We start from the raw sequence: 21,249 nt of genomic DNA, 5'->3' as shown, positions 1-21,249 counted from the left end.
CCACATCTCAACTGTACACTTACTCATAAACCCGGTTTTAGATTATTGTAAAGCTCAAGACTGCCTGGAATAAGATCTAAAGAAAGGATAAACACATTGTTCTTTGTATAATCTTACCTCATATTCCCTGACTACACGCATTCCACGGCCTCCACCCCCGTATGCAGCTTTAAAGATAATGGGGAAGCCATAAGTATTGGAGAACTCTTGAGCCTCCTGCAAAGAAGAGATGGGAGCGTTTGTTCCAGGTACCACCGGCACACCTGTAGAGAGGACACAGAAAAGACACACAATGAAATCAAAGAATAAATACATGGGTATATCCTTATGCCATCCCAGATGTTTAACTTGACCATTCAAAATTTTTATTCAATCAGTAATTCTAGATGTTTTGTGGCCATTACAGTTCAGTGTCTGCTGTTGGATGACTTTGTCACTGCTGAGGTTTGATTTTGTTGAAATCAACAATGTCAAAGAACGACAAGACACATGAAAACCTGATAAATATCCACGTTATCACATAAAAAAATATATGTTTTAACTTTTCCTAAATACATGTATAAATATTATTGTTGTGTTGTTTAAATACTGCAAAGAAAACAAGTTTATAGTCACATTTGAGGTATAAAGAAATCCGAACATCTCTTTGGTTATTTTAAGTTTTTATTTTCTGCAAATAAATGCAAATAATGTAGAAACAGAAATATTGTTAGTAGTTCACAGAATTAAATAAATTATCGTTTTACCTAAACACATACCTATAAATACTAATTTCAGAAAAACAGATAATCATTTTGATTTTTTTTCCTATATGTTTGCTAAATAAGCTCAAAATATTAATGTTTCACTTACAAACGTTTTGTTTGTGTATGGTTTTCCTTCAGAAGACATGAATTTACTCACTAGAGATATTTGGATCATTTTAACAATGAATGGATGGTTTATTTGTATTCAGACGATGGGCTGAAGGCATATACATCTAGGATGGCATGAAATTCTCATATTTGGGTGAACTATCCCTTTAATGAGACACCCTGCAGGACTTCGATTAGAACCAAAATCTGACATCAGTTTATTTTACCTGCACTGACTGCAATGGCACGGGCTTCGACTTTGTCTCCCATCTTGCGCACCACCTCCGGGGTTGGGCCGATAAATCGCACCCCAGCATCAGTACATGCCTGGGCAAAATCGGCTCTTTCTGAAAGAAACCCGTAGCCTGGGTGAATGGCATCCACATTGTTCTCCTGCCAGGCACAGATCGCAAAACATCACCATTCAGCACAACTGTAAACCTGTCACAATTCATATATTTTATTTTATATTGTTTTGACATCTCATTTATTATTTAGAAGGCTACTAATAGAAAGACTTATTTTACATTCATGCACTTAGCAGATGGTTTTATCCCAAGGGTTTTATAGTGCATTCGAGGACAAGGCACATATTTTAATCAGTGCTTACTTTGTCCTGGCATCCTGGTGTAGCAAGCGACCTGTTCAACAAGCTACAAGAACTAGTCTGCAGCTGTGCAATGCTTTACTTTTCTTTTCTTTTCTTTTCTTTCAGTGAGCACCTAAATTATAGCAGTGACTTCCCTCACAGCCAACTAAAATGCTCTATAGTTTGCTTGGCTTTTGACCCACATCGAAAGTTAACAGATGTATTTCTCTAGGGCAAGTCACGACAAAGCATAAAGAATGTTCGCAAGCACTTACAAAACATTGGGCCATTTAACACACAACAGCGGTGTAAAGTATTGGAGTAAATGTAATTAGTTAGCGTTACTGTATCTTTGTGGCTACTTTGTAGTGTACTGTGTATTAAAGATATCAGGAACTGTTACTCTCTACATTTTTGAATAAGTATGTGTACTCTTTACTTCACAACATTTGTAATGACTGATGAAATTACACATTACATTTAGCATGGCACCAAACTTTTTCTGCAGCAGTTTATTTATACTACAGAAGCAGCAATATTGCCATTTACAAGGCATTGAAGGTACAACATCTTGTGCATTTTGCCTTTACTTACTGAAACTTGTCAACATGGCTTCTTTATGCGAATGCAGGTGCATTATCAGGTACTTGACAGGACATGACTGCAGTCGGCGATGAGGCCAAAACCAGCATGTCCAGTGCAATAAAGCTTCGACTTTTGTAGTTTTACTTAACATTATTTTATTTATCAGTTTTACTGAAGAGACCTTTTTGAAGGATATTGGTTTCCTTATGAGCGCTTGAGCTGCAATTTTGAGGTGTTCAGTTTGTGCGATTGCTCTCCTGATAAATCAACGGTTTCTTGATTTGCACGGACATTTCTCTTTAGTGTTGAGGACTAGTGCTGCTTTAAGTAAAATACTTAGGTACTTTTAAGAACAGATACAGACTGTTACTCAAGTCGTTTTGGTATTTGTAACGGATTCATTTTCACTGCAAGGAACCTGTACTTTTACTCAAGTATGGTTTTCAGGTACTCTTTACACCTCTGCAATAGGCTTAGCGTTAAACGGAAAAAGCAGTGAATGCAATATTTATTTACAATTTGACCAACCGATTGAGTGACAGATTGTTATTTTAGTGGGTTTTAAAAGTTGTTTGTCGAGAATTTCAATGAATTAACTTCGGCAGCACTCTCAGCAGCTTTTGTCAGAAGGCATAATTATGTGCAATTATTTCTCTTTACAGAACTGGTTGCACGCTATCTGTCCAATCACTGCAGGAAGTGCATTTTACAGGTCATGGGATTCTAATCTTCAGTGTTTTACAACACAAAGAATTTAAATAAAACACTCAGGTAAGAATCACATGACCCCACGACAGCCTTTGAACCCATATACAACATGAAACACAAACACAGAAATCTAAGCTACACAAACATTTACAGCCCTGACTATTTCAATATGCAGACAACATTCCCTCTTTTGAGATGAAAAAACCCTTTGGCCTTTATTTCCTCTATTATTTTTCTATTGTTATGCATTTTCATCGTCACAATGCTCTATTTTAACCACACTCTTCACTGAACCCATTCAGGTGTTAGAGCAGAGAGTCCTGACCTTGGCCACTTTGATGATGTCTGGTATATACAAGTAGGCCGCTACAGGTGGCAGTCCCTTTCCGATCAGGTAAGCTTCATCGGCTTTTTGTCTGTGCATCTGACCCGTGTCTTGCTCAGAGTAGACTGCAACTGTGCGGATACCCAGCTCTGTGCATGCCCGAAATACCCGGATGGCAATCTCACCTGCAAAGATCATTTTATACAGCATATCAATATACAGAACTGCTTCATCATTTATTCATGTGTCAGTTCACAATTCATCAAGGCTAAAGTGGCGATGGAAAGTCACCAGACAGACAAAAGATGTTGCAAACATCTTGGATACTGTCCACAGTTCTTTAACAAAATGTGATTGGACAGTGACAAAAATACAATAAGTACTATATTAAAAACCCTTGCCGCATATGCACAATGCCACATACTAAATATATTTATATTCATTCTATACATACAGCCACAGAAAAATTAAGAGCCAATTTCAAAGTAGTTTTAGTTTTTCTGATTTTAAAATGTACTATTTATAGGTATTTGTTTAGGTACACAGTTTACAGATTACAAAGTCTGAATGAGCCTTGTCATGCTGTCAGTCTTTCACATTGCTGATGGATGACTTTGTCACGCCTAAGGTTTGATTTTGATTAAATTTAACAGACTGGACTAAAATGGCCACAATGTATCTAGAAATGCTCATTTTTGTAAAAAGTCAATGTCTCACCTCTGTTGGCTACCATGACCTTCTTGATGGGTTTGTACTCCAATGTCTGAGGTGCTGTGTGGGCAGAGCGGGTCATACACCACACCCTCCTGATGGCCAACAGGCCCAGGGTAGAGTGTTTTCCTCCCACCTGTAGCAACATCTATAGAAAAGAGAGCAAAAGATAATGAACGGCTGCTGTAGTAATATCTGTTGAGCTTATCTACGGGCAGTCTTTCAGAAGGAAAGTGAGCTACTGTTCTGTGGTGATAAAAGTTCATTTCTACTTACAAAGGGTTTAAATCAAAGTATCCAATTTTATTTTGTGGGCAGACCAATATCTGTCCAACTATTGACAGTTCCCTAATGAATATTCTTTTGCATTTTATTGTCTTTGTAATTTATAGTTCGTCATGCCTTTTCTACACTGGTTTTCTTGTGAAAAAAGTTAAACAAGAATTTTATTGTACAAAAGTAAGACAAAGATCTTGAAACTCACTGAATCACATTACTGCTAATGGAACAAAATTGTCGAAAGACATCACAGACTTTAACTGGATTATTAAAGGGACAGTTCACCCAGAAATGAAAATTCTGTCATCATTTACTTTGGAGTTTTCCAAATCTGTAAAAATGTGTTCGTTCTGATGAACACAGAGAAAGATATTTGGAAGAATGCTTGTAACCAAACAGTTATTGAATCCTATTGACTACCATAGTAGTCAACTTGATTATTTTGTTCTGCTGAACACAAAAGATGATATTTTGAAGAATGTAGGACAGCAAACAGTTCTGGGGCACTTCTGACTACCATAGTCCTTGACTACCATAGTAGAAATAAGGTTTGGAACGACTACAGAATGAGTAATTCATGACAGAATTTTCATTTTTAGATTAACTTTCCCTTTAATACAGGGTATGTGTATACATAACAGTTAACATACAGTAAATAAAATATAACGAATATTTAAATACCTAATCAGTAAAGTTTATTTCGTAACAGAAATAAACTGTGCACTATCCCCTACTTAATATTTAAACAAAATGGTTCATATCAAGGACACAAAAAAATGAATGCGCAAAAACAGTCTCATATAGCATCTATAGGAAATATCCATTAGAACTGGAAAATGCGACTATCAAAAAAAGGAAAAGGCCGACCACTACTGCATGAGAAGATGGTTATGAGAAGCTTGGCCTTTGAGGAAAAAAATGTGGCATATCAAGCAGATCCACACTGAGCAACATATCAACATAAACAGGGTCAAGTGACTCAAGAATCTCAGCAGACTTCAGAGGCCTGTGGAAACGGCTACAAAGACACCTGAAACAACATCATAACTCCATGGGAGAAAAGCAAACGATCAAAGCGACTTAAAAATGAAACAAACAACCCTATAAAGCTTTAGGACTCAATGAGGAAAGCACTTTCACAGCCGCCAATGAGATTACTGAGATAAATACTAGTTTGGTTGGAAAACAAATACTCCTAGACAAAAGATAATTGATCCACCCATGCAGATGTCCTATTATCAGGTCACCATTTTGCTGACATCGAATACAGTACTGTGTACTGCAGATCCACTGCTTAAGCAGGCCAATGCTAAAAGCAACATTCATATTTAAAGTCAAGATGCACTCGTACATATTGCTGTACTTCTGAAAACTTGTATCTCCATATTTTGTGATTTTTGTCATAAGTTATTTTTATTAGTCAACCTTTATGTTCGTCAATGGGTTTTGCAAATATTTAAACAATAAAAGGCATTTTAAAAGTGCTTGTCAACTTTTTAAATGGTTATATACTGTGTTTTCAAAAGTCAGGCTCAAAGGTCTAGCAACATCAAAAGCAAGATATGTGCAAAGCATATAGACCCTGAGAATACAAGGCCAAAAGACAAAAGAAAAACAAATGTTTGTCACTACTTTATGTTACTGGAAGAAGAAAGAAATAACGCAACACAAAATTCCTCTGACTAAACCATATTTAAGCTAATATTCCTCTTGGGCAATTCTTTGGTCGCTGAAAGGGTTGTCTGTTTCTTGCTTTGTGTACTCCTGAATAAGACCTGTTTCACTGCCAAAATAAAAACAATACAGTGACTGTGTCCTGACTAAGAGACTCAACTTGAGACTGACACATGAGCTCAGAGAAGGAGAGTACATTTTAAGCTTCAGTAACAATACTGGAACATTTGTATAACGCCGTGCAAAGTATGGATCGCATTCTACACGTGTACTCAAGCATGTGAAAACGTGAATAGTGTGATTTGGTAGCATAATGATCATGTTCCTGGCTAGTAACTGGTGGAATTTAGCAAATCATTTCAAAACATGTTTTAGAACTTTGTTGCCAAAGCTCTGTGGTTTTCTTTACACAAGAAAATAAGTCACTTACAACGCTTGCCTTGTGCTTTGAGGACACGGGGCTATTTATCTGCATTTACATTACAAAACAAACACAACATACGCAAATAATGTTGTCTCTGGTCTTATTTCATCTGCGAAATCCACGTCTCCTTAAACGAAGAAACTATTTTTGGGAAAACGTGTTTAAGTATATTAGGCCAATCAAAACATCTAACCCCCCAGGAAAACCTTGTTTTTGGGCCTCCCAATCCATGTTTTCAAAACAGCTCACATTAGAATAGCTAATCTGGTTCAGAAATGAAAAGACACGTGTTTGGAAAATAACTTAATTCAAACTAAATGTTTATTGGTCAGTAAAAATATGATTAAAAATAAAGGCCATGCCCCTTTTAGCACCATGTAGCTTTTGATGACACCCATAGATCTCAGTTCTTGGTGCAAGAGTCATCAAGTTTCTAGGGATGTTCATATTATCGGACACCTGCTGATTTTCATAAAACAAGTTCGGTATTAAATTATGGTGTTGTTTAGGCATAGACATTGCAAGTTGTGTCTTGAATGAACTAAATCAATTCAAAGAGTAAAAGAAGGCTTTTTAACAGACATGTTTGGACACTGCTGAACCATAACTGACAAGTTTTATAAAACAGGAATTTCCTTCACCGATGAGGACATTTAAATGTCCAAGCAACACTATATTCAAACTGGGGCCCATCAGAGTACATTAGGAAAAATGAGAAGTGGGTGTTACTTAAAAATGTGCATGTTTTCAAGAATGACACAAATCTGGGTTTAACTAGTAGACTGACATCTAGTGAGCTGCCTTTTGGGTCCCATTGGGGGATGTTCTTTAATCCAGTTTTGCGATGGTTCGTTACCATCACGCTAGGAATGGATAGATGAACAGTAATGCCTGACACCGACATCGGCCAACTTGAACGTGAACTTGCAGTGCAACGAATGACCATGTTTTTCTTGACAACTGCTGCGTTGATCTTTAATCGGATGCGTACTTTATTACGAGTGTTTGGTTGTGTGGGGCTGAATAGATTCATAGGACCGTCGAGGGCGCTAAATCCACCAGCCTGGCAATGTGATTCATTCATTTTAACACGGGCTAGCAAGCAGAAGCAATGTTGTGTTCTTAGGACGCACGCTGCACGACTTCACAAACGGATTTTCTTTTTATAATCATGCATTCATATTTAGTTAACGAGCCCTACCTATCCGCTTATTAATATTGTGCACTTAATGCATGTACAAAGCAGCTAGTAACTTATTCCCCTTGTCAGAGACAAGATAACGTAAACATCACTTGTGCAATATGACACACAGCTTGTGACAACAGCATTGGAGTTTAAAATACGCATATTTATCTTGATAACATACAAGAATACAGTCTTACCTTTCTCTTGTCACACGGTAGTTGTTGGTCTGGTCTAGAGTCCAATCCTCCTCAAAAATCGCTAGACGTTAAATGCGTACCTTTCTGTGAATGGTAAATGTACGCCACAGGCGTACGCAGTCAAGTAGATGGGCCTGCATTCACTTAAGTTTCGTCAACTACGAACAGTTCGTAATAGTAACTACGGATCACTGGACACTTTAAAATATTAACCAACGTGCTTCCAGCATGTACACATAAAATGAATTGCTGTTATTTACATATTGGCTTGTCCTGTTCCAAAGTGTTTGCACTTCGTCTACTATTTGGTGCGTTTATTTTTTCTTAAATCAATAATCCACCCTTTTATGTACTGCCACACGATGGGCGTATGTCTAAAGGTGACATCCACCCTTGCTTCAGCTGTCATTGATGTGATTGGTTGTCGGTGTAATTGATGGCACACTATTTGTTCTGTCTGGTGTCAATCAGCACCATTTCTGTAAAGGTACGGCTATTGGTTAACTGTGGAAACGGTGCTTGGGTAATGTAGGCGGGTCAAAACAATATGATACAAAACTACTGCTTACCATATATGGACACTTTCATTAATTTCACCTTTCTGGTTACTTTTGACACATTTCGGAGTTAGGGATATTTTTAATTAGATGTGTGCAACCTTTCATACTTTTTTGAGTGGTGTTTTCTTTACCAAGCTGAACAACAAACGTTCTGAAATATGATGGGTCAGAAAATACCAATGTGTGTCTAATATGTTTGATATTGTTTTAAAAATGACAATAATATAAATTCAGTAAATGCACCCTTCTACAACTATTTTTTTTTTAAATAATAAACCCATGCAGGATTACAGGAATATAGACAAGATCATGGACAAAAAGCAGGATGTAATTTAGAAACAGGTCCAAGACGTTTATTTAGCAAGAAAACCAAAAGAGTTCTGCAATGGAATGCATAACCTTTCATTTTTTCCTATTTTACCTTATGGGCAGATGAGAGAGGAAAAAAGAACCAGACAGTAGACTCCGATGTCAGGAAAAACAAACAAAATACAATGTCATAAAAACAACAGTAGAATAAATTAAGATCTGGGGCAGAGGATGCAATACTACCACCATAAATCATTCTACTATTAAGCGCTGTTTAAATATATGCATTTGCTAAAAAATGTGAATGTCATCCAAAGCGCCCATATTTGCAGGTTTTGTGGCAGCCATTGCTGCGCCAAAGGAATAACATGTTTTAACTGGATGACAGGTATTATTCACTACCCCCCTAGTCACTGCATGGACACAACCATAGGACCATGGAAGAATGTGACATTGTTTGTTTGAGGAAATGAGCCTACAATAATAATAATAAAAATAATGCAGGCGCTTTTGACGTACACAAATATATCAAACTGCCTGCAGGAAGAATCAGCACACGGCTTAAACTTGATAGGTTTCCATTCTAGACAAAAATGGTCCACTGATGTGGTGGGACACCAAGTGCTGCACCAAAATGTAAGACCATATATAAACTAATTGACATATCCAGTAAAAACACAAACAGCGCTCAAACCAAACATTAAACCTCTCTACATCAGTTTCAAACAAATAGGTTACATTTGCTTTGTGGTTGTTAAGTTTGTGAAGAAATGTCAAGCTGGAGGGAAGATGAAAGGCTTCACCCCAAGCTTTTCTATATTTAAATATATAAAGGAGGCAAACTAATGAAATAATTGGTCCCCAATTAACCATATCCAGATTATTCTATGCAGGTTTGTCTTTTTTATCTTACATATTAGTTATGCTGTCCCTAAAGAACAAGCCCTATACCAAAACGTAAACTGTACTGCATGGCTCAACTTAAATCCCACCACAAGCACTCACTCAGACACACAGATATTCACATATACACAACACAATCACACTATGACATGGAAGTTTGAGCCATTTTGTAATATAAAGCCCCTGATTATCCATGAATGGTTATTCACCATACAGTTCTAAGACCACTGAGCAGAGGTTGCATGAAAAACATGCAGGTAAAGGAGAACTAGCAAGTTAGGAAAAAGGCAAGCTGAGACAAACTAAAAAACACAGAAGCATGCCAAACCTAAATAAAGCATGCATTGCTCTTGTCCATATAGTATGTCACAACTTTTAAAATATTGATACATGTGTTACACTGCTGTTATCATCACCATCATAAATGCAAGATTTTAACTTTGATGTGCATGTAAATGTTTTCTTTAAAAAACATGGGGAAAAGATTAAGGGAGATTCTGTCAATCGGGTTAAAGAAAAGCGGAGCAGAAGATTGAACAAACTAAGGGAAAGTAGAAGAAAGCAAAACCTAATGGGGGAGGTGTAATAACATTGTGAATGCTTGTTGAAGTTTGACAGTGAGAGTGCTGCCCACTGTTTGGTCTGTTGTGCTCCTTTTGGTTTCCAGTTTTACTTTGCTGTCATCATCTGGACAAACTCTGTGAAAGTCAACAACAAATCTAGGTTAAGTATTATAATAAGCCTTTTTCAATCTTGAATAACCATCCTTAACAATACGATCAATGCGAATCACGGTTCATAACAGTGTCCATCGTGAAATTACCTTCATAGTTGACCTGGCCATCACCATCAATATCAGCCTCTCGAATCATCTCATCAACTTCCTCATCTGTGAGCTTCTCCCCCAGATTTGTCATGACATGACGCAGCTCGGCTGCACTGATATAACCATTTCCATCCTGTAAAGCATTAGTCACTGCATAAGCAACAGTCTTTTGAAAAAATTTAAACAGCAAAATAAACACCTACATATAGGGTGTGTATGTGAAAACGTTTTACACCTTGTCAAAGACTCTGAATGCTTCCCTGATCTCCTCTTCGCTATCTGTGTCTTTCATTTTTCTGGCCATCATAGTGAGGAATTCTGGGAAATCAATCGTTCCATTTCCTGAGTAGAAAAAAAAACATTTATATAAGCATTTAGATGATGCAACATTAGACCTGTGGCATTCTTGAATGTGTAATGAGTGTAACATGTACTTACCATCAGCATCAACTTCATTTATCATATCTTGCAACTCAGCCTCTGTAGGGTTCTGGCCCAAAGACCGCATGACAGTCCCCAACTCTTTAGTAGTGATTGTGCCATCACCGTCTTTATCAAACAGTGAGAAGGCCTCCTTGAATTCTAAATAAAAGGCAGAAAAGTTAGATTTCGTTTTAAATTTTGGAAGCAAAACTTGTCAAAACAAGTGGTCAAGGCTCATCTAACATACCAGCAATTTGCTCTTCTGTTAGTTGATCGGCCTGTAGGTGACAAAGACGTACAAAAGCAATTAGTTCATAAAATTCTTTTAAATTTCAGTCAGACATAAAACTTACTATACAATTTGTCGACTAAAATAAATTTCTGATAAATAAACTGAACGTATAAATATCAACTGGTTTGTGTTTTCAAGTTTGATGATGTCATTCTTGAATACAACGCCCAATTCCAGTGCTCTTTATCAATTAGCAATTTAGCAAGTTACGCATCGCAGTGATGGTCAATTGGTTTACTTCGAAAGTGACTTCATACATGATGTCGCCTATATTTCCACAAAAGTTAGATCGTTTTAACATTGCGGATTACAGCAAGTTGTAGGCCGATTTTAATGGCTAATAAGCGAGCACGTTGTGGATCAGTAGAAGCGGTTTGTAATTTAACCACGCCTCTCAGCTTTGCTTGGACAGAGTAGACCGTTTTTGCACAAAAGGTTTTAGTTGTAAGTATTCAATAATGTAAATAAGGGCGCTCTGTATCCACTCAGTACGATGGCTACTGACGGTGAAATGTGGCAAGCTAGCAACAGGGAATCAGTGCTAGTTAGTCGAATCGCAAGGCATAAAACCTCGCTGTCAATAAAATCATCCCAAAATATCAAGGTTTGAAACATTATATCTATAAACTCGAGTGACGTTAACCTGAGAACTCGCGCGCTCTTTCAACAGCCTCACGGTTAGCTTGCGAAGACCTAAGCTAACACTAGCCCATTCACACCTCAGTTCGCCGCGCATGCTTAGCAATTTTTAGTAAAGACATTTTAGTTACTACGGTTAAATGTTTACTTACCATTGTATTTAAGAGTGAAATAGGTGACGTTTACGTGAAGACAATGAACAACCAAATGGTTTGCCTTCCTCCCGTGCGATTATTAAGCACTTCTTTCACTATCTGCTGCTGTGCGCCCAAATTCAATATCAGTACTCTCGGTAATTCGGTCCAAAGTGGGACGTCGCACTCCTTGACGACAAATCTGTTACTATGGTCTTCCTCCGCCACGAATCAACTCGAAACCGCACGGTTAGACCGGTCCGCTGTCGTTTGTAAAAACCTATATATCAAATATATTTAATCATTTTTATTTCGTATACAAATATTTAAATGTCATTGTACTCTACGGAAGTTTATCGAAGTTTGAATGGATGGGCCGGAGAGATTATATATAGAAGTCGAATGGCGCTCGTCAGCTGACCTAGGAAATGTAATCTGATTGGTTTTCAGCCACCTGCAATGCGTCAGGGAGTCCTCGAAGAGAGCAGCTCTTAAAGAGACAGAAGCAGTGAACTGAAATTGACATGTAGTGCTGCAGAGTACAGCATTGAGTACAACGTCTGCGTTACAACCACTCGATTGTATGGTTAAGACGTTTATTTTCATTATATTCTGGTGGAATGAATGCGCAGTGAACAATTTACTTAAATAAAACACGCACCCTGATATCAAAATGAATTCTACAAGCCTAAAAGTGCAAGTTCTCGGTCAGGTTTATCGTCCCTTATGAGTAATCGACCTAGAAAAGTGTTGGAGTTACAAGATAATAAGCTAGAAACGTATAATTCATATGTATTGTGAGCGGAATATTAACCTTTAATGTCTGTTTTATTACTTTTTTTACATGCTCTTATCTAGTCTATTCTACACTCTTAAGGCAGGTGATGGACTCAACTGAACCTATTGTTCAGTATGGGGTTTGTGATTAAAATAGCCAGGTAATCCATATGCATAATAAATTGAGCTAAATAAAGAACTCATCAGTTGAGACACACAATATCATGCTTTGCTGCAGACAATGAGACCTGCTCCATTTTATGGTGGCAGATTTTAATAATTTAACCTCATCGAAGTTACATCTCATTATGTTGGCAACACTTACAAAAATTCAAGAGAGAACCCCTCTTTGAAGAATACAATGACGAACAATGATGAACTGCTCCACTTAGTTTATTGTCACTGCTTTCATTTTCATGCATCTTTTCACACACAAAAACAGCTTGCAGTTATACAGTGAACACTTGGACTAACACCAAATCTGAAAATAAGGTTTAAAACAACATTTGAACAACCTATGGAATGTTTCCCAAGTAATAGAAAATATTAGTTTTAAGTTAAAATTGAGTAGTCATGCAGTGAATGTTAAAGCACTACCTGATGCTGTACACCAGTGTTTCTTAATTTCTAAATGACAATTAGTACTAACTGGTTTTATCGGAATCCCAACTGCATCTTTACAATTTTTCTTTAAGATGTGTAAGGAAACTTCAACATTAAACCCTGATTTGGCTTCAACTCTAATTTTGCCAGGTCAAGTATTTCACCTGCTTCAGGTGTTGTTATAGTATTAAACACTACTGTAGCTTGCTCCGGAAGATCTGCATGCTTCAGCTGCAGAGGGACCGTATCATTTTCCCAGTTCAGTGCAATAAGGTAGCGCTCACTCTGGTCCCATCTACGCACATATGACAACGCAGAGGACGAGTTGAACAAAGTGAAGTATTCTCCATGCTGCAGGGAGCGCTCCCTCATTCTTTCTTGACTCACATCCTTGAAGAATGTATGGAATGGGTTCATCTCATTGATCTGTAAACCACAATATGACAATAAAAATAAGCCTCAAACTGCTGCTTTGTAACAACCATAGCATGAATCGGTGAGTTTTAGATGACCTCTTACCTCAGATGTCTGCCACACCATCATTGGGGATTTGTTGGCCTATATGGAGAGACACAATATTAAAGGATCCCACTTGTTGAATTACGGTCTCATTCTACTTTTAAACTAAAAAACTACTTACGTTATCTTCCAGTCCAATTTCATCACCATAATTAAACACTGGTGTCCCAGGAAGGGTGAGCAGCAACAGTTGGTGCAACTTAACATGGGCTTCTCCCACAAGTGAAGCGAGGTGGCCGCTGACACGTTCACCAAGGTTCCAAGCCAGCTTAGTCTGATTGTAATTGGAATACAACTGATCAACAGTCTCTGCAATTCCTGAACCAGATTTAGACCTCAGGGCACCAGACAAAAGCAGGTCCACACCAGTGCTGTTCAACATCTCAGCTATGTCACGTGGGGAGGTCTTATTCGTCACACCAATTAAGACCCTTGTAAAAGACACACATTATAAGTCACATAACACATTTTCATTTCTGATAATAACAGTAAAAACAAAAGATTGCTCACTTTTTCTTTTCTCCCTCAGTCTGATTGCGGATAATAACATTTATGTCATTCCAACTGGATGGCGCAACAGTGGAAACTTCATCCACACCGTAAAAGAGAAATCCATCCACACCCATTTTCAACCAGTGGATCAACGCAGACTACAACATGAAGACTAGTATTAGTATCTGAATTAAAGTACATAAATCAAAATATAAAAAAAGGGTCCCATCTATGACCAACTACTGACAGTCAAGCTCATACCTTGACTTGTATCGCCACATCATCAATTCTTCCCTTGTTGAACCAGGGCTTTTCACCGTTATAGTTAGGGGTCAGGTCCAAAACCACAAAGATACCTTATAGTGAACCAAAAAAGTATTTACAATATTAAAACCATGATATATAGCACGGTTTCGATCAATGAGAAAAATAGAGCGGCTGCCAACTTCGGAGTACTCACCCTTTCTGTGTGCTTCGTGAATTACTTTTTTAAAACTCTCCGGAGTACCAGCCTCCGGGGAAATTGTATCCAGTTTCAGCTCTTCAGATTTATCAACTTCAGACACGTGGATAGGGCCTATGATCAGACCCTTCACCTTCAAGTGGTCCATCTCACTCATTTTTTTAACGAGACCTGAGGACAAAGTCAGTCAAGCTGTTAACTTCCCATCTAGACACACCTCACACTATTCAGTAAAAGTTCTCCTACCACATTAGTGTTTCTCTAATGTTGCTGAGTGTTTCAACATGTTCAAAGTCGCACTGATAAAATAAAGATATCAGCAAGTTCAGACATCTGCATGCAAGCCCTGAGATCCTGACTCTCCTTCGTACTTGTCCGATTTGATGCGGACCATCATGTTCCCTCCTTACCGTCAAGGTCTGAAGACTCTGTGAAGGCTTTAACATCTCCAATCTGGTACAGCGGGCCATAGTTCCACCAGTTCATCTCAGGAAGGGGCTTGCATCGAGGAGCTTGAACAATGATGGCAATAGCACCGGCCAACATGCCAAGCCAACCAAGCCAGAACAGAATCAGAAGTGCCCAACGTACTCTAACCCACCTATTTAAAGGAACAAAGATTGCATATGCCGTTCAGTTCAAGTCAAGGTCGTAACAGAGGTTAAACGATATTAGTTTTCATACCATGGCGTTCCAGCTACTTGTAACAGTTCTTCTTTGGACAGACCAGTAAATTTTGTCTCCTCGTGTGGAATCTTCACTTTGACGACACCATTCTTCTCGCTTACAGGTGAGATGGAATCGTGATTTGCATCTCCCCCTGTCATGGGCTGCTTCTCCTGGTCCACCTCATTTAGCTCAACGTCTTTCATGTCCACTTCCGTATCTTTGCTCATTTTGGTGATGTATGCTGAACGTCTGCCTGCCTGGAAATCAAACGAGAGAGGGCAGCTGTAAGATCATCGCGGTAGTCACGACACGCGAGGTTACTGCAGACGCACATGCGCAAAACAGGCGGCCAGGCAACTACACACTACATTGCATCACCTTTATCATTAACGCTCAAATGGTGATTAAAACGCACGCCTGGCAGTTGTATCGATGTATCGAGTCCCCCAAATGCTTTGCCTGACCAAAATAGTTTATTTAAAAAAAAAACAAGGTAATCCAGATTGAAACTCCAATACCCGTAAATATGACACAACAGCAAAACGCCGGGTGATGATGAACCATCATCATCGCAAAACAATCATAATCATTATTGGCCAAAATAAAACATTAAAAGCATACGTAACTATTTGTTCGTTTAAAGCGGCGGAAAAGTCATTGAATGAGGTTGTAAGTTAACTGTTACATTGGTAAGACGACATCAGTAAGTTAAACCGGATTGTTCCAGTTCTATCGCCTATTTACCAAATCATTCAGCCTCCCATGACGAATTAAAACACGTTAACAAAAAAACACGTTAAGCGAGACAAAAACGACCGTTTCAATGTACAAATATGCTCAAATAAACAACGATTGAGCATCAAAAGCATCTCCTACACTGACACGTAGAAAATTAAATACTAGGTCAAATTTATCAAAATAAGACCAACCTTGCCAAATAAACTGAAATAGCGATTGAAGTTCCGTTTAGATAAGCCTAAACTGAATCCACTCGCCCCACTTGTTCTCGTCGGTAATACACGATGTGTCAGGGATGCTTGAGCTTTTATACGACAAGGAATATACTGTATTAACTCCGCCCACATTTAAGGAGGTTCAGTAATACCGTCCTAATGAAATGAAGTACTTGACCGTCAAAATCTATGCTGTTGTTTTGTAACCCTGTCAATCGCGAAAATAATTTACTCAAGTGTTGCTACAAAAGTACAATTTAAACAGGTGGAGTACAGTTCTCGATCTCATGGGATATCTCATGCATACCTCAGCCGAATAAGTACACCATTTATTTGTCACGTCGTTTTTTGCATTCTGAGGTTACAGAATCAGACAACCTACTGTCTTCATACTAAATGATTTGTTCATTTACAATCATGTCAAACATTGGCCCCATTAACTTTCATTGTGTCGAAACAAAATCACTACAAATATCTTATTTGGTGTTACATAGTCTATCTTAAAATGTACACAAACAATAACAGAATTTTTTTTGGGGGGGTGTGAACCTTGAAATGTTGACAGTCCAGTTTTCTGGCATTTGAAAGGAAGGATCCACCTTAAAAGAACCACATTACGCCTTGACCCAGCTTCCCCTTGTTGTTTTTGAGACTGTACAAGACCTACATAAACAAGTTTGGGGGGTTGAGTGTATCGTGTTCCTTTCCTGGAAAGAGATGGATAAACAGCATAATACACATACGAGCTGGATTTTGAACTGTAAATAATATTTCAATATAGCTACCGTTTGATTGGTGTCTATTTTCGCCAGTTAAAACAACCATTATGTTAAGTCAATATCGAGACCAAAAATATACCAGCAGGCTGAGAAACTGCTTTTAAACGCATCATTTCTTTATTCATGCCACAGACACCCATATAATCACATAGGCCTAAGTAAAACGATCAAAGTTTTTCTCCACTAAAGCGATCACTGTTCTCGTCTGTTGGCTCGGCTGCAATTGACAGCACGTCATTTCGTTAAAGGTAAGTTTGCGCCCTAAATAGTGTGCTTACAGACACCATTAGCAACAATAAACTAGCTTGTTTCTGTGTAAATACTGATACATACGCGCTGATTACCCCGTATATACAGCACGTGTGTTAGAAACACGCGGGTATAGTGATGCAATTCGTGTCTGTGACGTGAATAAAGAAATGATGCGCCGTAGAGTATCTGTGTGTAGCCTATCTGTGTTTCTCCAAACGGCACTCTGAAAAGTTGACCTATTTCCATCTCGATGTGTCGCCGACGCCCCTAGGAAAATGTGCGCACTCGCGACTGCGTCGCCCCCGATTAGCGCCCCTTCTGCGCATCTAAATTTAAAATTACGATATGCGCGCGGAAAAGACACGAAACGTGAACCGGAAATAGACCGGCACAAATATGATGGTACGTCTGAAGTGTTCAAGTGAAACATCTCGTGTGTTTTAACATACATCCGCAGCTTTAATTTCCACATGATCATCGTTTTAATAACGCCAGGTTTCTGGTTCAAACCACTTGGGTCTACCACCGGGGTTTCTGCCCACCTCTGCACCGCTTTTCGATTTCAACATGGTGGTGGAGTGAAATTAGAATCAAAGGCGCTGAATAAAAATAGAAATGTGATCTAACAGCAGAGTTGAATATCACTGTACACACTGGGGTGGGGGTCATCCTTTCCAAGTTTCCTCAAGAACACTTAGTGGTCAAGCTGAAATATTACATCTGGTCCTTCTCAGTATTGAACTGCAAAGTTGGCTTTTAGTGCACAAGTTCATACAGTACATGCTTGATTTTACATTATTTAGATATTTTGTCTAAAATAATTCAAAATGACTTAATGTATTCTACAAACTCAGTAGCAAACGTGGTCATAACATGTTACAAGTAGCTGCAGACAGAATGGAGCTCCTCCCTCCGTCTCAAATATCATGTAAACACACCACAGAGTACATTGTGTCCCCTCATTCTCGGTAAACTGTAAGAACACATTATTCTGACTGCTGCCGGATGAGACGTTTATCTTCTTTTGTTTCTCTCAACTATAACTGTTTATCGTGAAGAAACACATCATCTCATCTTTACTTATGTGCTAATGAAATCAATGAAGCTGTGAAAGGAGAACAAAACTTGAGAACAAACACCTATTTTTTCTCTCTTTGATCATCTGTTCAATAATCATCATGGGGTAAAAAGTCAATCAATGAGTCTTTGAGCTAACAGAGTTGTAGAATCTTATAAGATTAATCATTAAATTAAACTGTCATTTAAATCAATTCAAGTATCTGAGTTTGTAGATGGATCTACCTTCACCATCTTGGAGGATGTAGTGATACCCTCATTTTGTATTGGCTAGCAATGACAACCCAGAGCCCATGGATTGACACTGAGCAAAGCTTGATGATCTTGTGGTTCTCCAGACAAGTAGTGTCACAACAAAAATACAATCAAGTATTTATCTGTTCACCAATGGAAACTGTGATGAAGTTTTGTAACCTCGAAATTACATTTAATTATATTTATATTTTTTATAATATTATAAGACAGTTTAGGTTCTCTCCTAGAGACTTTTGAGAAATCATTAAATATGTCACCACATGACCATATGCTTTTAAACACTAAAGAATTAAGGTTAAGCAAGTTTTGAATGAGATCATGAAACATACTAAAAAACATAAAACAGGTTGAAGATTTTACAGTTGTTTTCATTTTCTGCTATAGTGTAATGTGACCAAATTCTTGCAATGTCATGATGTTGAATAAATGATGATGAAATATTTTGGGGTTAATTTTCGATTGAAATAATTAATTAAAACGATGCAACAAAATGTGTTTACATTTTTAATGTTTCATAATTAACGTGATACGAAAAGCACCATTGATCATTTTTTTACCATTGATTGGTACTCGCAAAAAACATAAAAAACTTTTCACACATTATTGATACCTATATTTCGGTTTTATTACTCGAAATAACAAGGTAATAGCATTGACAAAACATTGAGTTCCAAACGGTTTAACATCTTAAAAATGAGGCATCCAAAATTTCAGAAGGGTCCATTTGATGAACTATATAGGCCTATATACAACATTTTGTTACACTGTGTTAATGATATAAGCTCAACATATATGTGAACTAAATATACAACAATTTGTTACACTGTGTTAATGATATAAGCTCAACATTTATTTGAACTAAATATACACTTAAACATTGATGGTACATGAAAATAAATATTACCCCAGAAATTTGCGCCACAGAACTGTACAAGAACTATACAATGGTTGGGCGAAATTACAAATTGTGACTCTTGAACAGCTAACATGGTTAGGCATTTGTAGGACTAATTTGAAGTTTACAGAATGAGAAAGAGTATACATGTTGTATGTCATAACTCATGTTAATAAAGTTCTTGTTTGATAATAAACTTAATCTTGAATGAATAGATTGAAATAAAACTGCTGGGACCGCTAGGCGTCAGTGTAGCTCTAAACTCAGCTTTGGAAGAGCGGAAGTGACGCTGTTCTTTCTAAAGGCGGGTTAGAGAAGCAGCGCTGATGTGTGAGTTATTTTTGTGCGCACTTTGAGTCTGTGAACAGCCCGGCGTCAGTGGATGAGAGGTATAATTTCTCAATGATAGAGTCTGGGTATGTGGAAAACTCAATTTTACTCCTAAACGTGTTTATTAACAGGTAAATTGTCTATTCGTTGCTGAGGTTATTGATAAATGAATGAGTAATAATGGCGTGTGCCTGCGGCCGTTTCGCGCTGAATTGTCGAGTGATACATCTCATTCAAAAGCCCAAAGCCTTATTATTCATCCTTACATTACAATTTACTGTTATTTTTCTTTCATTAATCTCTTTTGGTTTATTTTCTGTCGTGTGTTTACTTTGTTTTGCAGAAATATGAGAGATTTGCGTTATAGCTGAAACTTAAGTTTAAAAGCTTGCCATCTTTGATGTAGTGTTGTAGTCTTCTATTGCATGTTATCGTTAGATGTTATAATACTTGTTTTCTTCTCTTGAAGCCATTGAAGAAAAGAGATTGACCACATTCACCCACCCCTCTTAACACAATTCAACAATGTCTTCGACATCACAAAAACACAAGGACTTTGTGGCAGAGCCCATGGGGGAGAAGCCTGTGAATGCCCTTGCAGGAATTGGAGACGTTCTTGGAAAGAGATTGGAAGAGAAGGGCTTTGACAAGGTAGGTTTACTGAGAAGCGCCACGCATTCATTCTATAAGGCACAGAACTGAAACTATTTATGATGGAATTGTTTTTCACTTTCATTTTCTTCCCATAGGCATATGTTGTTCTAGGACAGTTTCTCGTGCTGAAGAAAGAAGAGGAGTTGTTTCGGGAATGGTTGAAGGATACATGTTCAGCAAATACAAAACAGCAAGGCGACTGCTACAGCTGCCTGCGAGAGTGGTGTGATTCCTTCCTGTAGTCAGCCGTTTTGCATTTTGTCCTTTTTCCCCCCCTGGTATGTTGAATGCATGAAGCTCACCACAACCATTTGACTGACTGGACTTTAGTTTTATGCACCAATACTAACGTTTAGCCAAATTTTATTGTTGTATCACTAGATTTTTTTTACGTAGACACTTGTAAGATCACTGCTTTACACTGGATGTTCGGCTACAGGGGTTTTGTTTTTGAAATAAGATTTTTAAACGTTCCATATGTGCATCGACAATACTGAATCTGTCTCGTGTATTTCAGTTCCATGGCTGTTCATATCTGCCTCCACCAGTACTGCAAGCACAATACTTCGATGATGTTTCACAGACTCCAGTTACACCAATCTTTCCCCCTGTTTATTGTTATAATGTTTGAAGGTTTTAACTAAAATCGACCAAATTGTGTCACCATGCTATTACGCTTTTAAAGGTTTCTGTCACAATTCATTTGTGTATTACCTAAAGGCTGCATATATAATTGCCATATAACTATGCCCCAACCTCTATTGTCTTTCGGTAAATTGAAATGCCTTAATAAAACTTTGGATCTGTTTTAACTGTGATTGTGTATCTGAAGATAAATCTGTGATTTTTAATTTAAGAACACAATTGTTGAGATTTGGTGCTCTGTGTTTAAGGTGCTTCAGGGATGGTGTGG

General features: G+C 37.9%; 4 protein-coding genes across 10 annotated transcripts in view; 1 reads left to right on the top strand and 3 right to left on the bottom strand.

The window, feature by feature from the left end:
• Positions 1–7,917, bottom strand: part of pcxa (pyruvate carboxylase a) — a 93,082-nt gene extending 85,165 nt beyond the window's left edge. The window contains exons 1-5 of the mRNA XM_079487100.1: positions 7,533–7,917; positions 3,779–3,920; positions 3,062–3,246; positions 1,082–1,247; positions 118–263 (exon numbers count right to left, since the gene is read on the bottom strand). Of these exons, the coding sequence (XP_079343226.1) occupies positions 118–263; positions 1,082–1,247; positions 3,062–3,246; positions 3,779–3,920 (639 nt within the window). The 5' untranslated portion in view covers positions 7,533–7,917. The remainder of the gene's footprint in view (positions 1–117; positions 264–1,081; positions 1,248–3,061; positions 3,247–3,778; positions 3,921–7,532) is intronic.
• Positions 3,077–21,154, top strand: banf1 (barrier to autointegration nuclear assembly factor 1). Of its 4 annotated transcripts, none has more exons than XM_079487107.1 (4): positions 3,077–3,130; positions 20,152–20,333; positions 20,432–20,614; positions 20,854–20,993. In XM_079487107.1, the coding sequence occupies exons 2-3, from the start codon at positions 20,208–20,210 to the stop codon at positions 20,576–20,578; spliced, it is 273 nt and encodes a 90-aa protein (XP_079343233.1). In that variant the 5' UTR covers positions 3,077–3,130; positions 20,152–20,207; the 3' UTR covers positions 20,579–20,614; positions 20,854–20,993. The 4 variants fall into 4 exon arrangements, with proteins under 4 accessions (XP_079343233.1, XP_079343230.1, XP_079343231.1 ...); XM_079487104.1 differs by lacking the exon at positions 3,077–3,130 and adding an exon at positions 19,649–19,768; XM_079487106.1 differs by lacking the exon at positions 3,077–3,130 and adding an exon at positions 19,664–19,741.
• calm3b (calmodulin 3b (phosphorylase kinase, delta)) lies at positions 8,421–12,041 on the bottom strand. Of its 2 annotated transcripts, XM_079486676.1 has the most exons (6): positions 11,637–12,041; positions 10,801–10,831; positions 10,569–10,712; positions 10,366–10,472; positions 10,128–10,263; positions 8,421–10,002 (listed from the first exon to the last, which is right to left on the bottom strand). In XM_079486676.1, the coding sequence occupies exons 1-6, from the start codon at positions 11,637–11,639 to the stop codon at positions 9,974–9,976; spliced, it is 450 nt and encodes a 149-aa protein (XP_079342802.1). In that variant the 5' UTR covers positions 11,640–12,041; the 3' UTR covers positions 8,421–9,973. The 2 variants fall into 2 exon arrangements, with proteins under 2 accessions (XP_079342802.1, XP_079342801.1); XM_079486675.1 differs by having other exon boundaries at positions 10,366–10,712; positions 11,637–11,777.
• On the bottom strand, positions 12,540–17,489 carry slc3a2b (solute carrier family 3 member 2b). 3 transcript variants are annotated; one of them, XM_079487102.1, is made up of 10 exons: positions 16,880–17,489; positions 16,644–16,801; positions 15,157–15,398; positions 14,883–15,073; positions 14,470–14,643; positions 14,271–14,365; positions 14,028–14,167; positions 13,639–13,948; positions 13,518–13,556; positions 12,619–13,424 (listed from the first exon to the last, which is right to left on the bottom strand). In XM_079487102.1, the coding sequence occupies exons 3-10, from the start codon at positions 15,366–15,368 to the stop codon at positions 13,086–13,088; spliced, it is 1,500 nt and encodes a 499-aa protein (XP_079343228.1). In that variant the 5' UTR covers positions 15,369–15,398; positions 16,644–16,801; positions 16,880–17,489; the 3' UTR covers positions 12,619–13,085. The 3 variants fall into 3 exon arrangements, with proteins under 3 accessions (XP_079343227.1, XP_079343228.1, XP_079343229.1); XM_079487103.1 differs by having other exon boundaries at positions 16,644–16,757; positions 17,362–17,429; XM_079487101.1 differs by lacking the exons at positions 16,644–16,801; positions 16,880–17,489 and adding an exon at positions 16,071–16,260 and having other exon boundaries at positions 12,540–13,424.
• Positions 21,155–21,249: the final 95 nt, after the last annotated feature.

Source organism: Barbatula barbatula (genome assembly GCF_947034865.1).
Source record: "Barbatula barbatula genome assembly, chromosome: 22".
NCBI classification, from domain to species: Eukaryota; Metazoa; Chordata; class Actinopteri; order Cypriniformes; family Nemacheilidae; genus Barbatula; species Barbatula barbatula.
Note: the sequence above shows the minus strand (reverse complement) of the source record. Positions and strands in the feature narration are given on the sequence as shown.